The sequence below is a fragment of the Centruroides sculpturatus genome, unplaced genomic scaffold, assembly GCF_000671375.1.
Source record: "Centruroides sculpturatus isolate CEXI.00-Female unplaced genomic scaffold, Cexi_2.0 scaffold364, whole genome shotgun sequence".
In the NCBI taxonomy this organism is placed as follows: domain Eukaryota; kingdom Metazoa; phylum Arthropoda; class Arachnida; order Scorpiones; family Buthidae; genus Centruroides; species Centruroides sculpturatus.
In genome coordinates this window covers 440,395-459,609 of record NW_019384799.1, presented here as the reverse complement: position 1 = coordinate 459,609, position 19,215 = coordinate 440,395, and the positions used below count along the sequence as shown (strand labels likewise).

The following is a 19,215-nucleotide window of genomic DNA, read 5'->3' as shown; positions in this document are numbered from 1 at the left end:
ATGGAAATTCTGAAAACAAGCATCAGACTTTTTATTTCTATGATTAATTTTTATATTAAATGGATAAATGAGTTTAAATGAACTCATGAGTTTAAATGAAATGAGTCAAACATGCACTGAAGATGAAGCACACACTGAACATCCAGTTGAGGTAACCATGACAAAAATCACTGAAAAAGACCATGGTATCATTATGGAAATCAAGTAAAAGTGCATGAGTGCAGGACTGTAGCTATCTCAAATGAATGAGTGAACAATATCCTGCATGAAAAATTGCAGATGAAAAACTTATGCACACAATGGGTGCTACAATCATTGACTAAAAATGCATGCAAAAAGACATTCAACTAAGTGTTTGGCAATGTTTAACCACAATCTGGTGCAGATGGAACATGGATTCACCACTATACACCAAAGTCAAAGCAGTGGTCAATGAGTAGTGAAAGTGCATCAAAGAAGATAAAAACAGTTTTATTGGCTGGGAAGGTGATGGCCAGTAATTTTTGGTATTTCGAAAGAATCATCCTGGTTGACTACTTGGAGAAGAAAAAACAGGAACCTATTATGCAACATTATTGGACTGTTTAAAGGAATAGCCAAAACAAAAAAATAGCCAAAAATAGAAAAACAAAGTGCTCTTTCACCATGACAATGCATCACCTCACAAATTGACAGTTGCAATAGAAAAATTGCATGAATTACATTTTGAATTGATTCTTCATCCATCCTATTCTCCAGACTTGTTCACAAACTTAAAAACTTTAATTTGGTAGGAAGAAATTATCATAAGGATTTTGTTACTGCAGTCAATGCATATTTTGTAGACACTGACAAAGGTTACTTTTCCAAAGGGATTAAAACATTGGTAGCTTGTTGGCCCAATGTGTAGCCCTTAATAAAGATTATGTTGAAAAATAAAAATTAATTTTTCCAAAAATCTGTTTTAATTTGTTTTTTTTTTTTACCGTACTTACCAAAAGTACCTTTGTTTTAAAAACTAGTCACAATCTACCGTAGACAAAAATACAAACATTACTTAAACATAAGTTTATAGTAACATCTGTACCAACTTTGCCTACTACTATGTACTGTACATTGTAAGCAAATAATCATGCTTTCTTCATTTCACAATTTTATATTAAAAATAATTTAATATAATTTTTTAATTCAATAAAAATACATAGTATAAGTGTTATGAAATTGTAAATAGCAAATACTATGGAAATTAAAAATTTTTCTAAGAGTCCCTTTACCACAATTGACTGGTTGACCAGACCTGATACAGAGTACATACATACATGCATGCATGCTATACACTGGCTGCATTGCAAGATGGAAGCTGCCAAATCAGCTGTTTATTACTATTGAAACAGTCTTGAACCAACATGATTACAACAAACAGCAACTAGTATCTCAAAATTTAATTTTTAAATGTTTTTGAACTTTTTATAGTTCTGAAGGTACGTACAAAAGCTTATATGGTTAGTAATTTCAAAATTATAAGCAATGTCAAATTGAGAACATTAGTTTTAGCTTTTCACATTAGTTGGTCATTTACATTAGAACTTTCTCAAAAATCCAGCAAAGATTTATGCAACTTTCCCATCTGTTCAGATTTTATTTTAAAAATAACTTTATTAAGCATAAATAAAATTGTGGGGTACCATCTGTTATAAAAAGTGTTTCTAACAAAAATCTCATTTTTTAATTGCTATAAAATGGTAAAAATTTTAATTTTGAGGGCGGTGATCAGTTTCATTAAAAAATTGTAAACAATAAAAACAAAATCTTCATTAAATGCTATCCCTCAATATAGTGAGGAGTCATGTGTCATATCTCCTCACCCCCTTGACATTTAACAACCAAATTTAATAGCATCGATGCTCCTTATACACAAGCTACTGTGTCAAATTTTGTTTCTTAATCTTTATCCAATCCTGAGATGTTAAACAAAACAGATGCCAACATGCATGCACAATTTTTTCCCCTACTTTTTGACTGTTTTAGGTTCAGGAGGTCTCAAAATGTGACATGATTCCAACACTTTCCCTTGTTATGTATACGTAAACAGTCAGGAAAGTAAAGTGTGGACTAAGTTATAGCTGAACATTTTATTAAACCATTTTTCAAAAACCGTAGTAGAAAACTTAATGCTGATCAATTCTGAACTAGCATAAATCTTTTAAGGATGCAAAAAATGTGTTTAAGTTCATTTTTTATTTTTATAACAAAAAATTCATTACTACATAATCTTTTAACCTGCAAATATTCATGATTAAGGTCTGTTTCATATTTATCCAGACACTCAACAACAAACTTAAACGATGCATTACTTTCATTATTAAGTATAATAGTACAAATACATATACTGTATAAGTATAGGTATCCCTCATATAACACAAGTTACATTATGAAAAAGTGTCATATTATTCAAATCTGTGCATTATGAAACATAAGACAGCACTTTTTGGTTAATGGTATGCCAGAAGACTATCGTGTTTAACAATTTAGCCACATGACTATGCCAGTTTGAGTAGCACACTTGACTGTTTGTGGAGTACCAGCTGGCGGCTGATGTAGAGCTCTGAAAGTGGGATGAGAATACTTGCACAAAAAGTTTTTTGAAATAATTATATGTTGTAAAAACCAACAGACCCCAAAAAAATTTTATGTCTATAAAAGGACACATCTGTAGAAAATTCTAAGAAAGATGTACTTCTTAAATTTAAACAAAAGAATCATACGAGTCCTAAGATCGAAGTTGTTTGATCTTAGGACTTACGTCAGTTGGTGTTGACTCATCCCGTGATCTGGGTTCCAATCTTGTTACATTTTGTAACGAGAGAACAAGTGGAGAACAGAGGCAAGTTGGCACTGACCTATTGGAATGTTCAGTCTGGGACCCAAAAAACTTATAAAACCTTGCAGATCAAGGATGTAACGTTCTGGGTCATAGTTCATTTATCCTGTAAATTGGTGCTTTTGGAGAGATCGGGAGGTTTTCTGTCAACCTGGGAATAACCTTCACCATCTGGTTTCATCCGTACTCATCAAGGTTAACTTTTTCTCCTGAGACTTTCACCTGAAGCTGAGCCGCACACCCTAGGGTTGTTGATTGCAACGTACATCAACAAGGGACAGAAGGAAGAACTTCCTACTGAATGTCAGACTTCTGTGTGGACTTAACTTGCTCCCCAAGCTGTGTTATGTCGAAACTTTGCAAAACGTTGTAAGAAACTTTTTGTAATATAAATGGGATAAACGATGGAAAGCCTGTCTGAGAGTTTTTTCCACTCCCACACGATAGTTGTGGCTGCACGACAATCCTGATAAACACACCCAGTTGGCAAACTTCACACTGATACGATTGAGGAGTTATCTAGTGAACACTGTCACTTGTCCAAGTTTGGAAATTTGGAGAGGCCATTGAGTATTTCCAAGTTGTAAAGAACTTCCTGATAGATTTCAGCATAAACAGGCTGTACTGTGCATGACATTACTAATATCAAGCAGTGTTGTGTTCAATAGGTAGAAAAACAGCATTGAAAGAAACCAAGATTGAGAAGTCTCTCTTAATAAATCATGAAGCAAATTACTAACGAGCATATGTAATTTGCCTCTCTCTATGCTACTTATAGTATGTACAATTTTTGTCAGCTTTGTCATATACACATACAGTCGACCTCCCTATAATGTGGGTTCCTATAACGGAAATTCCTGTAACGTAGCGAAAAAATTGTAGCAGTATTTGTATAAAGTGAAACGTGGTCGAATTGGTTGAATCTGGACCAATAGTGGACGAACAGCCGAACTATTTTCCGCCGCCCAGCGTCACGCTATGGAGAGTTTAGGCGGCTAAATTGAGTTTGCTATCATCTGTACAGCATTATATATAAATTAGATACTGTATATATAATTATATATTAACTTAATTTATTGTAACTTTATTATAATTATATATATAATTTCCGCCGTCTAGCACCACGCTACGGAGAGTTTAGGCTAGTAAGTTGAGTTTATTATCGTCTGTACAGTATGTAAGTTAGGTACCGTAAGTCTAATACAGCACTAATTTTATACATATTTCTTGTGAAAGAAACATTTCTTATTGAACGGCCATAAAAATTATTTATATTAATGATGTCTCCAAAGGTCAAGTTATTTTTCTGCGAAAAATTTGTTATCAGAAATCGCGGCTGCCATTTCGTGCGCTGTTCCGCAACGAAAACAAGCTTGAGCAACACCGTAGTCGAACGGTGCTCACTCAGTAAGTAATCCTACAATTTTTTGTTTATAGCATAGTTTATATGGATTATTCCCAAAAAATTATATGGGTTTTGGAAATGTTGAGTGGAATTAGTCTAGAATCGGTTAATTTTATAGAAGAAAACCTTTCAAACAGCCATAGTCCGTAAACTTCACACGTGTCGGGCTGTGATTGGCTCATGTATTTAATGATTCCTACAACGTAAAATTCGAATAACGTGGAACGTATCTAAGCATTATGGGGGGTCTACTGTATAGCATAATATGCATGTATGTTATAAACACGTGTTTCTACAGGATAAAGAATAAAGATCTTAAGAGAATGAATAATTTCAAGTAAGGTATTTCTTATATATAGGGGATTAAAAAAAAAAAAGGAAAATTTTGAACAAATATTTTCTAGGGTGTGCAGGAAATCTGTTGCTTGCAATATAAAGGATTCTTGAAACAGCAAAAAATTTTTGACAGCCTGAGAAATTCATTAAAATGAGATTCTTCTATACTGTATTGTGTAAATATTAATTTTAGTTAAACGAGAGTGTTCTCTTTTTACAAAGTATCAGCATCATATCAGCTTTTTTGTTGATCTTGATTAAAATATCAATAATCGTAATCATTTTAAAAAAATTTTTTAAGCGTAACAAAATAAAAATATATTAAACTGAAAATTTGTTCTAATTGATCATGTTTGTTCAATTGAGGATTGAGCGATTTTTTCCAGAATGGGTATTTGAATTCCAAATTGTTTGAGTTGAAAATAAGTCAAGTACTGAGATACCACCATATTTTGTGTCATTTTTGCAAATGATTACTTAGCTACAATTAAAAAAGTTAATACTTACCTAAAAATGTTTAAACTGTACTAAATACAGAGTATTTAAACTGTACACTGTTTTGTTTTTATAGATATATAAAAACAAATCAGTGACAATCTTAAAAGGCTAAAATCTGAAAGCAGTGACAACATCTGGTTGAAAGAAAAGCTAGGACAAGGAAAAATTGCACTATCAATTTTCATTAAACCTGATGAAAGGCACAAAACAAATTAAAAATTTCAATATTCTAAAATCCATGGGCAAATTTGAGACATCACACATGCTTACTTGAATAAAGAAATATTGAATAATGGAGTATATTAAAGTTGTGAAATTTTTTATGGAGAATTTCCCAATTCTCAAACCATGTTACAGCAAAACAGTGTTGTAGAAGTGTCATGTTGTACAAGGGATACCTGCAATATGCAAATTAGGTGCAACCATCCTATGACAATATGTATGACCTAGTTTTAAAAATGGACAGAACAGAAACAAATTATCTCCTTAGAACAGCATATAAAATCAGCATGAAAATCAGTAAGGGAAATTGCTGTGTTCATTAACAGACCAAACTCAACTGCAAGTGATTACTTATAATACAAAGTGTTTGTAAATCTGATAAGTCATGATAAAATTCATTGTAAGTTGCCAGATGCACAAAGTCTCTCATTCAAAGCACATCATAAGCTATAATACCATGAAAAGTCTGGTAAATACTATGATATCTAATAGTTGTCGCAAGCTGATATACTGGGAAAGGTGGTGTCCAAGTAATTGGTCTGTTGACAGATAATCAAGTCAATCATTTTTCCAACTGTCTCTTAATTAAATATTTCTGATTTGAAACTTCTAAGATAGTAAATGTAAAAAAAAAACAAATTTCCTTACACTTATAGAATGTTTACAAAGGTATTCTTTCTAAGCCAGAAAATTACTACTTTGCCAATTTCTTTTAAACTTCAGTATTTTTACTAATATAATTAACAGTATCAAATTTTGGATAGATTTAGTTCCACACTTAGCTCAGTTAGTTTTTGGTAGTACAGTAGAGCGTTGATTATCTGAATGTTGGTTAACCGAAAGTGTTCCAGTCAGACTGTTATGCTGAATCAAATGTTTTTTATACTAGATTAACTTCTAAAGTATAATTTTTTTTGTTTTTATATTTTTCAATATATTTATTTCATTTTTACAAAATAAATAATTTTTAAGGATACAATAGCCATGATTATTCTTATAAAAATTTTTGTTAGGCTTAACGTCGACAAAAATTCAATATGAAGTGGCATGCAAAGAAGAAAAATTTAAACATGGGATATATTAATACAGTAGACCTCCCTATAACGCGGGTTCATATAATATGGATTTGTATATCACGGCAAAAAAATTGCGATCATATTCGTATAAACATGCTAAAAGAGACCAGTATAATACAGTAAAACATCATTGCTGACTTGTGTTGCAACAGATTGGTCGAATCTAGACCAATAGCAGATATTGCACAAACTGTTGAGTTTAAACACGCAGCAGACCTACTAAAAACCATTTATTATTTAACGGCCATAAAAATTATATTTATATTAATGACTAGCAGACCTTGCCACACATTGTTGTGGCTCAAAATGTATCTATTATAAATGTATAACACTCCCCCGTGGGAGGAGGGAATTTTTCGAAAAATCCTTTCTTAGTGTACATTCTCTTGACGTACCTTATTAAAACGCAATCAAAAACGCAAAAAACCACATCTAAAATAGTATAATTGAAGCCAAGTTCTTCACAGTAAGCCTTAATCCTGTTTCTCCCCCACAGGGGAATATCGAAAAAACCCTTTTTAGTGTATACTCTGTTGAAGTACCCTATTAAAATGCAATCAAAAATGCAAAAAACTGCATCTAAAATAGTATAAATAGAAGCAGAGTTCTTCACGGTAAGCCTTAATCCTGTCTACGCCCCAATGGGGAATTTCAACATGTATATTATATAAAAACAAGTGTGTATTCGAATGCAGCATTGTGTCAAAATTTCAAAGGAATCGGTAGGAACAAATGAGCATTACATTTTTATTTATATAGATAGAGGATGATCTGGGTTCGTTTTTAGTTCATCCTCACAGGAAAGCAAACTTAGGTTGTCGTACTCGTGGAGTTAGCGCCATCTATTGGACATAAAAGCCTTAATCTTAGATAATATCTTAATTTATATGAATGTTCAGCAAATTTTTCACACAAAAATAACTTATCAGGAAACACGCACCTGCTGTTCTATGCGCCACTTTGCAACGAAAACAAGCTTAAGCAATGGTCATCAAATGGCACATACTCGGTAAGTAATCCTACAATTTTTGTTTATAGCATAGTTTATATGGATTATTCCCAAAAAATTGTGTGTTTTGGAAATGTTGAGTCAAATTAGTCTAGAATCAATTAATTTTATGGAAGAAAACCTTTCAAACAGCCATAGTCTCTAAACTGCACACATTCCAGGCTGTGATTGGCTCATGTATTTAAGTGACTTGTAAAACACGGAATTCATATAAAATAAAAACTATATACCATGTTATAGGGGGGATCTACTGTATACTATTGTTGGGATATAATAATATACTATATTAATAATGTATTTTTTCATACATAATCGGTTATCNTAACTATATACCATGTTATAGGGGGGATCTACTGTATACTATTGTTGGGATATAATAATATACTATATTAATAATGTATTTTTTCATACATAATCGGTTATCCAAAAAATCAATTTTCCGAACAACCCCAGTCCCCAATTGATTTGGATAATCGATGCTCTACTGTAGTTTTAGGTACTAGCTATTATACATATTCTAAAAATAATGTCAGTAACAAGCATCTTCCTATTAGCTCTCTTAAAACAGTAGTAGTCAATCATGATGTCATAAGAGACACTTATAGCAAAACTAGTAGCCTGGGACGCCCCCTAGTGGGCATTGTTCACAAATTTCCATGAAGCACAGTTCCTTTGACTTTTTTGTTCCTATCAATATGCTCTACAGCTCTGNTGATGTCATAAGAGACACTTATAGCAAAACTAGTAGCCTGGGACGCCCCCTAGTGGGCGTTGTTCACAAATTTCCATGAAGCACAGTTCCTTTGACTTTTTTGTTCCTATCAATATGCTCTACAGCTCTGTTAAAGTCCCAATGGTAAGATTAGGTGAAGAAGTGGCGACCCCCCCAAACTGTAGCCCCCTGTGCGAACAATAAAGGCAAAGGAACCATACCCCTACTCGCGACCCTTCACGAGATATAAGCCCCTGAAATAATAAATTCCTATTACAAATATACTGAATAATTTATATTGTTAATTTAAATAATAATTAAAATTGTTAATTTGAATGTTTGAAATATGACACATAATAGGGGCGCCTCTAGTGTCCGTTATTAAACGGTTACGGGACGGACGGACACCCGTTGAATGGGTTATATATATAGATAGAATTGACTGGTAACAAGTGTTACAATGTGTTTTGTGAATATGAAATGAAAAATATTAATTTCTGGTAACTTTATGATATTGGAGAGATACTCTGTCATAGTTTATAAGATGTTCATAAATCAAGGCCCAAGATGAAAGAGAAAGAACATTCTTATAAAGGAAGACCAGACCCAAACTGGCATCCCAGGCATGTTAGCACCTAGTATTGAGTTATGGGGAAAAAAATAAAGCTACATCAAGGAATTAGAGAAGAAATTAGACTTACTTTATAGCAATATAACTATTGAGAACTCTGCAAAAATAGTCTCCTTTAAAATACAGAATAAACTACTAGACCATCACTTAACACCCAACACAAACAAAGGCAACTTAACTGGGCATGCAAATATATGAAGTGGAACAATGAATAGCTTTAAGTACTGTTTAATGACAAAGTTTAATCTGGATGGCCCAAATGGTTTACTTATTACTGGTATAATTTAAGGAAACAGGCAGAGGTATTTTCAAAACCGCTAATGGTAGATCAGTGATGGTATGGAGTGTTTTTGGCTTTAATGCACAAATAGAATTAATATTTATAACCCATATAATGAATTCAGATGATCATCAAAGCATGCTCCATGATCATTTAGTGGAAGCTGAACCAGTCATTTGTGGCACAAATTGAAATTTCCAACAGGACAATTCACCCACATACAATTTGAAGTCTACAAAATCATGGTCCAAAAACAATATAAAAGTTATGGACTGGCCTGCCAAAAATCAAGACCTAAACACCACAGAAAATGTTTAGGATAGGCTGTTAAGAGCAGTTTATGATGGGAAGCAGTTTCAAAGCATTACTGTGGTCAAAGTTACAATAGCAAATGCTTCAAACAAACTGAAGCATATCTGCAACACTTAATAGAAACAATACAAGTCAGATCATTTGACATTATTCAGCAACAAAGTAGCAATATTAAACAGTAACTTTGTATGCACTACCAAGATATTAATACATCCTGTCCAGACAAACTTTAAACAATTTATTTTGATATATTTCTGTTTTTGATATTTACAAAGCACTATCATTTTTTTCACCATTTATTGTATTACATCAAACCTTAATAATTGCTATTATGTATATTGAACTTAAACAATTTATTTCTTTCATTGAGTAGCTGTTGATTGGTGCCAAGACTTTAGTTCATTTGTTAATGTCAAAAACACAATTATAGTTAATTTTGGTAATTATAAGTTACAAACTAAACTACAGAGATGAACTAATCTTTAACTTAATCTATAAATAAAACTTCACTTACTTGATTAGTTATATCATATACAACAATAGCAGCTTGTGCTCCTCTATAATACATTGGTGCCAAACTATGATACCTTTCTTGTCCTGCAGTATCCCAAATTTCAAATTTTACCGTTGTATCATCTAGACACACAGTTTGTGTCAGGAATGCAGCTGGGAAAAAAACAGGCAATTAGATTAGTATAAGTTCCTAAATTTGATCAAATTATCAGTAAATATTTAGAAATTTTTTATGATTAAAATGAAAATTTTTTTACAAATTTGTAGGTTGTTTATACAATTTTACAAATGATGTAAATTTTGAATCTAATTTTGTACAAGAATTTTCTACTCCTTGTAAAAAATTCTTTAATTTGATATTGCTGAGGACTACCAAAAAAACCCCAATGTCTACAATGCAGACAAAACTGGTTTGTGTACTGGAAGAAAATGCCAACAAAAACCATAGTTTCTAAGAATAAAATGCAGGGCTGTGGAGTCGCGTAAAAATCTACCGACTCCGACTTTTCCTTACCATCCAATTCTGACCAGGGACGAACTTCTTACTGAAAGGGACCCGGAAATTCTGATGTCATCACGTGACCTCAGAATAAAAGATTCAATAAATAGAGTTCTAATAAAGATAGAGGGTAGAAACTTTATTCCAAAGCTAAAAGACTTCTCTAAGTAATATATAAATATGTATTCGATAATTTTTACTTTTCCGGCTGTTATATTTAACAGAAGAAAAGTGTAGCTCTGGGTCAAAAAATGACCCCTCCCAAATTTTTACATTTTTGGATTCAGGACACCTTGAAATTTCAACATATGCAAAAGATTCGAGGTTTTTTTCTATATGTGTGGATGTTAGACTGTGGGGGGGGGCATGATTTTGTTCACCCTGTTTGAAGCCTAATAATTTGTGGTCAGAGTGGTCAGAATCATAGTCAGATGGTTTAACACAGGAGTTAGTTATTAAGTGTCAAAGTGATTGAACTAAATCGTGTCCCCATATACATTCTAACATCTTAGGCGAGAACATCTTAACGGGTTTTACTGTACTATTATAAAATGACAAAAAAGCTTACTTTGAGGGTAGAGATGAGTTTTATTTTATTTTTTTAAATTTTGAACGCTAATAACGAGTGAAATATTCGTTGAGAGATATGACACATGACCACTTTTATGTCTTCACTCCATTGACCTTTAATTAAGAACCAAAATTTAATAGTATTAATGCCCCTTTATACGCAAGCTACAGTGCCACATTTCGTTTCTTAAATTTTACCCATTCTGAGATATTGTTTAATATCTCAGAACAGAAAATAAACAAATTAAACAAACTAGATGCCAACACACAAGTGCACGCAAATTTTTCTCCTTTATTGACTTTTTTTAGGGGTTCAGGAGATCTCCAAACGTGTAGATTTGAAAAAAAAAGTTGGAGGGTCAAATTTGACTTGATTCCAGTACTCTTCCGTTTTATATACATAACAAGCTGTTAAGTAAAAAGGATCTGTATGTAATACGTCTCTGTAATCCAACAAATGGTAGACAGACTCACAGCAAATCAACACCTGGTTTTAAGGCAAGCGAATCACGCATCACTGTTATGGTATGCGGAAATGTTACCGGAATGCACGGGCTACCTTTGCTTATCGTAGGAAAGTCTAAAAATTCATGGTATTTTAAAGGAATAAAAAATTTCTGGTCACCTACAAAAAGCAAAAATTCATGGATGATACAACCATTTTTATAGAATAGTGTGACACTGTATTTATCCCTTAAGTCAAAAAGCATCAGCTTAAAAGTGGGAATTCTGGAAATGTTTTGTTGTTGAGTGACAATGTCCCAAGTCATTCCTCAAACATTTCACTGGAAAAAGAAAACGGAAAGTTTAAAGTTGCTTTTTGCCTCCAATGTTACTTCAGTCCTCCAACCAATGGATCGGGGGATTGAAAGCTTCAAACGATATTACAGAAAGGCACTGCTGCACATGGTAATAATTGGGGAAGAATGTGAAAAAAACAATTCAGCAAGTGTACGCTGAAATTAACTTAAAGGATGCTATGTACATGGCAGCAGAAGCTTGGCTACTGTGAAGGACACTACAGTGGCAATAGTTTGGAATAAGCTCTTACCATCAGAGGAGTCTATCGCTGCACCTGAAGAGTCACCAAACAGCCAATTTGTATCAACTGTTTGGGCTAATTAAAGAATAGTCTGGATTTGAAAAAATGCAACAAGGAAAGCATTCAAGACTGGCTCAAGCATTGTGTCTATGACCTTGGCTATCAGGTATTGCCGGACGATGAAATCATTGCCAGTGTCACCAATGACTAAAGCCTGATACTCACATGAGGAAACAGATGACTGAAATAGTTGCTGTTCCATCATCTTTGTGTGGCTTGTATAACTCACATGCAAAAATTACCCTACAATTGAAATGCACCATCTGTCAGCCATAAATATAAACAAACTACTACAGTAGGTAGGCAACATGCCAGTAGTCGAAAATGGCATCTACTAGGATTGCTTTGTTATATCAAATAAACTTAAGTTTGCCTTCAATCTTATTGCAAATAAAAAAACCTCAAAAACAAATAGTTTGTATAGGAAAAATATTTAAATCTTCGAAAGTTAGGAATATCGAGTACTTTCATCACCGAATTACGATTACTCCATTCACAATACTTTATACAGTAAGCAAGTCTATTTGCCATTAATATTTAAATCAGATAGTAATATTGTGTATAAATGAAATATATTAGCTTAGTGTACAAATAAAGCTTTTTAGGTTGCTGACCACAATAGTTCGAATGCTATCATCCCATGTGATCTTTATGACGACATTGCTAAACAGCCTTCCTATTGGTCTAATTTTTGCTGTTCCATTTTCTGCCACGGCAAAAGTTGAAAATTTTCAAATTTGTATTCTGTTGACTTCAATGGCAAAAATGATCTCATTTTGCCATTCTGTCATTGGTTTCCATTGTCCATTGCCACATGCGAGTTCCAGGCTTAAGACCCTTGCAACAAAGAGGAAGAGCCTAACAATGACAACAGTACTGAAAAAGGACCATCCAATGAGGAAGCTTTTCACTGCCTTGAGACGACTATGAAGTTGTTAGAACAGCAAGAAGGATATGATGCTATCCAATTGGGCTGTCTTTAAAATGTGCACGAGATTTAGTGGTTAAAAAATGAATCTCAGCTGTGAAGCAAAATACAATTTTGGACTTTTCCTAAACTGTAGGCCTTCTTTATGTAAGGTATGTAACTAGTTTCTACATCGGAACATTTTTGATACTAGATTAACTTCTGAAATATTTTTTTATTTTTCAATATATTTGTTTTTTCTGCAAAATAATAAATGTGGCTATTTTATCATTAAAAATTATTTTATTTTTTAAAAATTTTCGTTAGGCTTAACATTGACGAAAACGTAACGTGAAGCAACACGCAACGGAGAAAAATTTCAACATGGGATAGATTTATATATTTTTTCATACATGATCAGTTCTGAACACCCCCAATACCTCTACTTCCAATAGTTTACAACTATCTTCTTCAGACTGATTTGATTAGACTCCAATGAGAATTTTTCATATTTAAATAAATTAGGAACATAATGGGCAACAATTTTTTTAAACATTTCAACTGCATGCCCATGGAACATACTGTATTTTCATGGAATAACTGGCATAATGCATAAAAATGGGACACTAGCATGTCATTTAAACTGACTAAAATATAAAATTACAGTAGACCCGTGGTAATCCGGCACCTATCTAATCCAGCACCCCTATAATCCAACATGCCTATATGCAGCTCAGTATGCAATGGGCTGAAGAGAATGGTGCTCATACAACAAACTTTTACTTCTGAGGAAACTGAGACAATGCCTTACTCTCGCATTTAGCCAACGTACAACAAAAGAAAATTGATGAATATTTGATGCACCATATTTATTTGTTCATTTTCAAATTAAGATCATACATAGTATGTACTGTACCTTGGAAATTCTTACATATGTTATATGTGATTAATTGACATCAATATGTTTAGTTATTGTTTTTTTGCAAGTGCTATAGCATTAATGACATTAATGTTATAATAAACCCTATGCTATCTATTGTGTTATTTAACTCACTAAGTCCTATATTGTATATTATGTAGTACATATAGATTTGATCTTACCATTTTTATAAGTATGTAATTTGTCAGATTACAAGGTACTCCTTTTCTAAAAAAGTTCCAGACTACAAGGGGTCAGTCGCAGTACTCAATAGTCTGACAAATTCAATCATCCGACACCACTTTGCAAAATGTTTGTCAGATTACCGAGGGTCTACTGTAATCAGATGTAACAAAACTAGCTGTTTAATTAAACTTTTCTTTAAAGTATTTTCTTAGCATAATGTTGCCGTTGAGAATAAATCACACAGGAACACTTTCAGTGGAAAAAAGTTGGTTTATTGGTAGGAACAGATGCATTTTGGGCTTAATGCCCCTCTTCATTCAGATTTATCAGTAAATTGCAGATTTACCGAATGCATTGAAATATTTAGGATATACGTTCAATGGTTTATATACAATAAAACTTAATTACCTGAGATTATAGTGACAGTTAAAACAACACAACTTGTGAGAAGAACTTGTTATTAATTTAATTTTACAAAAATTCTGCCTCTTAATTATGTATTTAATTTTAGATTTAAGTTTACCCCTTTTTCTATTCTAGCACATGTTATATTGTTCCAATATGTATGAGGGTGGAGCTAAAAGAATTTTAGTTCCATTTTTAACTGTGTCTCCTTTTTTCAACTGTGTCTTCTCATGAGTTGTGTTGTTTTAACTGTCACTATAACCAGGGATGGGCAACCTGTGGCCCACATTAATATTTTATGCAACACAGGCCGCAAAAAATATGAATAAATATACCAATTTTCCAGCTTAAGGAAGTATGCAGCAAAAATTCAAACATTATTTTCTACAACTTATGTATGTGAATAGTTTTACCCGAAATGAATTTAGTAAAAATTAAAAACAAGAAACCGGCTAACAGACTCACATCAAAACTAATTTAAAACTAGCAGAGACTAATATTTAACCAAATAATTTCTGATATATTACATTTACATCAGTTCCAGAAGCTAAATTAAGTATACCTATAATAATTTAATTATATATGAATAAATAATTGTGATTTACCAGCATTTTTCTTCTCTTTTCTCTGTTATGCAGCCCACATCATTTCAAATGTTTCAAAATGCAACCCTTACATAGAAAAAGGTTGCCTATCCCTGGTATAAACCATTATACACGTATCCTAAATATTTTAATGCATTTGGTAAATCTGTAATCAATTTACTGATAAATCTGTTATATAGTCGACCCCCTATAACACGATTGATTTTTCCATTTTATATGAATTCCATGTTGTATGAGTCACTTATATTTTACAAATACATGTGCTGGACTGTGAACAGATCACATATTTGTAAAATCTAAGCGACTCATACAACATGGAATTCATATAAAACGGAAAAATCAACAGTGTTATAGGGGGTGTCGACTGTAATAGGACCGAAGAGGGGCATTAAGCGACAAAATGCATATCAATTCCTACCAATAAACCAACCTTTTTCCACTGAAAATGTTCCTATGTGATTTGTTCACAACAGCAACATTATGCTAATAAAATGCATATATTAAAGAGAACAGCAAGCAACCAAGATTTAAAGAAAAGATTCTTCCGATTACAATAAAACAACATAATTTGACCAACTTAAAATCAGGAAGAGAGTTTTTGCTTACAAGACAATAAAATAATTAGCAACTTGTTGATATTAGTAATAGCAGTATTTAGTCAGTGTGGGCTACACTGACCATCTACCCTGACCTTAAAAATAACAACTTACTCTCAAACTGAGATAATTTACTGAGAGTTTCTTAAATTTAATGTGTTTATATTTGCATTTTTGAATCAAACAATAATAAATAGAACAGTAAACAGCACGCCGACCATTTAACATGAGAAACTATCATATAGGCATTAAATTACAAATAAATGTCGCTAGACTGACAAGCGCTTTCGACAATTATTTTCCGTCTTCATCAGGTCGTTAAAAACAGTTAAATTCCTTTTTTTTTTTAATACAAATAAGTACTCGTTCCAAGTGTATTAACATTTTGGAATGGAAGCAACAGTAGAACATAGGAATTTTTTTTTTTAAATAAAAACATGCATGGTTGTAATGCACGTGCTATATGCCTCCAAATTGTGGAGCTAGATACGTTGTTTTAGATAGTTATGCTGTAGCAGGGATCAGGGAAGGTACACTGCTGAACTTGTGGAATACAGAGTACATTATGGTATCCCAGGAATTAATAATTTTTATATCCAAGAATGCAATCTCATTTCCTTTGCCTTTTTCCCCAGGTAAAATTTTTGTCAAAAGCACTTGTTGGTCTAGCGACATTTATTTGTAATTTAATGCCTATATGATAAAAGTTTCTCCAAACAATAATAAAATACACACACAAAAAAAAACACCTACTTTCAGAATTCCAAATGTATTTTATGTCGTTAGAAACAAAGAAATTAAACATATAATTGTAGTTTTTGATGTAATGTTGACAGTTTTAGAATAAAAGCTTGCTCATTTTTTAATGCACCCTCTAGAAAGGGATGTATAACCTCACATAAACCTCATACAGGTCATTCTGCAAAAATATGGTAAGAAATTTGATAATAATTATAAATTATTAAAAATAAAAGGCTCTTTTATATCAATCTGTAACTCTGAGTTTAGTTTATTGTATAACGTGATCCATAGTTTGAAAATATCGAGATGGTGCTGTTACACAGAAGGAAGGAAATGTTTCCAATTCTCCTATCCTGCATTGTTTAAAAATTAAATTGAGGGAGCCAAATCAAGACAGAACTGCAGATTTTTCATAAAGAAATGAGTCTCATATCAGGCCTGATCTCCACTACTCATATACCCTGTTTGGGCTTGGCTGAATCCACAATGGTCTAGCAAGAGTTAATATTGATGAAAGTCAAATGAAAAAAAGGATGTTATTTTTATTATAAATTTTCCAAATTATAAGTCAAATTTTTAATTTTTAACAATCTCGAATTTTGGAAAATGAGTACAGTAATACCTCAGTTTTCGTTGACTTACGTTATCGTTGATTTTTTTCCACAAAAAATTTGTCTCAGATTCTGTCAGCATGCCATGTGACCATGCTGCTAATTTTGCAAAAACAAAGGGTGACCCATGCATTATCCCTGCTTAGTGTGCCATTGTTTCTCATTGTGTTAGCATTACCCCACACGTCTAGCCAAACAATTCCATTGCTTTCCTTTCATCTCCATCACGGGACCAAAAAGTTTTCAGAGCCAGCAGCCCTTCAAAAGCCATGTTAAACATTCATTTATTCTTTACACTAAATTAATATAAAAGACTATTGTTTTTAGTATTAACACTATTCTCTATAAATGTGTTTTTGGTATGTATTTTCGTGTGTCTAGAATGAATTAATTGGATTTACATTAATTCATACAAGAATAATTGCCTCAGTTTGTCAGTTTCGGATTTCACCGATTGTTTTCAGATGGATTATCAACAAAAACCAAGGTATCACTGTACTTGATTAAACTAGCAGTTTTATGACAAATGTTATCAGCTGAAACATTAACAACTTGAGCAAATGTATGTTTTTTATTAAAAAGTCACTGAAATTATGCAAATCATCACCAGAATTCATGGAGACAATATAAAAATGACTTGTACACCTTTATCATGTCCAATAAATAGAATCATCATCATAACAGCCACAATAATAATAATAATAATAACTCTCCCTTGGTCACCACCTGGTCGTGGTGGGAGAGACCAGTAATTTTACTGAACCATAGAGCAATGCAGGCTGGAGCACAAGTTCCTGGTAGGGACACCCATCCCAGAAAGGTCTATGGGGAGAAATGAAGTGACCACACCCACATTCTGTGGAGATAATTATCACAGTAGTAACCAGATCAAAGTGTGACCCGGGGTAACAAGGTCCACATTCGTGGATTAGTCAGAGGCTCACATTCAAAAAATAGGCCACAGTCTCCCTTGGTTACCGGTGGCGAAAGCAGCATCAGCCCAAGCATGGCTACTGCAATACCCTCAACAGATGTGAGGAATCAACCTAGCCTTGGTGTTTCTGTGGCAATGCATCCACAGACTACAAAGGCTGAAAAACCATGCCAACGGATGAAATGGACAACAGAAATGAATGAGTTTATCATCCGTACTTACTACACCATCACAAGACTCAAAACAACAATATCATGACAGCATACAGACAACAACTACACCATAGATTCACACAACAATATCCTCACCTCACTGTCACCGAACAAAGGGTTGTTGATCAAAAAGAACAATTATACACAACAACCTTATCCCACAACCAACACTTGAACTTATCAAACAACAGGTTGCTGATCAAATACATCAACAGACAGAAACATTTAACATTAATGATCACGTAACCTGTCAGGATAATACAGCAACAAGCATTGATAATACACATACAACAACTACCATTAATGATAATACACTTCCTCATCCATCACTGATAACATATATATAGATTTAGTTAATACATAAAAATCAACACCTTTAAACATCCAGCAAATCGTTTTTTAATATTTAAAAACGCTTTCGAACGCTTTAAGCGATCATCGTCAGTTAACATTTGTGAATCGAACGAAGAAATTCGAAAATTACGTAAAACAAATTCAAAAAGCGGTTACATAAATATATGTAAATACGTTAACATTTACCAAGTTTAAATAATCTTAAGAATTATAAAAGTTAAAACTAAATAAAGAAATAAAATAAATTATATGCATCCAATAAAAATTATCTTATATAATCTTCCCGCTTACATAAATTACGTCACTCATCGTAGAAGGATTTCCATGCCGACGATAATCCGTCAGCATCCCTATGATTAATACAGCTTGTGTGCATTTGCGCCTTGTGAATTTCTAGTTTTTCCAGATGTTTCACAGCCTGCCTGGATTTTGTGGCTTTAATGATCGACGCCCGATCCCAAAAGACTTCGATATTCTGCTGCTTGGCAAAGGCCGCAAGCACCGTAGAGTCTATGTTTTTATTGACTGATTGCTTATGTTCAGCAATCCTTTTCTTTAAGTTTCTTAAGGTTGCCCCTATGTACACTAGATTGGTGTTAAATCTACGGTCTTTTAATGGTATAGAGTACACCCCTGCCATTGCGCTGCGTTCGTAATTGCCTTTATCGTTCCTTAAGAGCCTGTATACGGTGGGATTACGTTTGTAAACTATCCGTACAT

At 33.0% G+C, this 19,215-nt stretch overlaps 1 protein-coding gene across 3 annotated transcripts in view; it reads right to left on the bottom strand.

Annotated features, from left to right (window-relative positions):
- The window catches only part of LOC111629518 (ras-related protein Rab-5C-like), a 57,288-nt gene that overhangs the window by 17,446 nt on the left and 20,627 nt on the right, over positions 1–19,215 (bottom strand). For all 3 annotated transcript variants that reach the window (XM_023373437.1, XM_023373436.1, XM_023373435.1), the window contains exon 3: positions 9,856–10,007. In XM_023373437.1, coding sequence (XP_023229205.1) covers positions 9,856–10,007 — 152 coding nt within the window. The remainder of the gene's footprint in view (positions 1–9,855; positions 10,008–19,215) is intronic.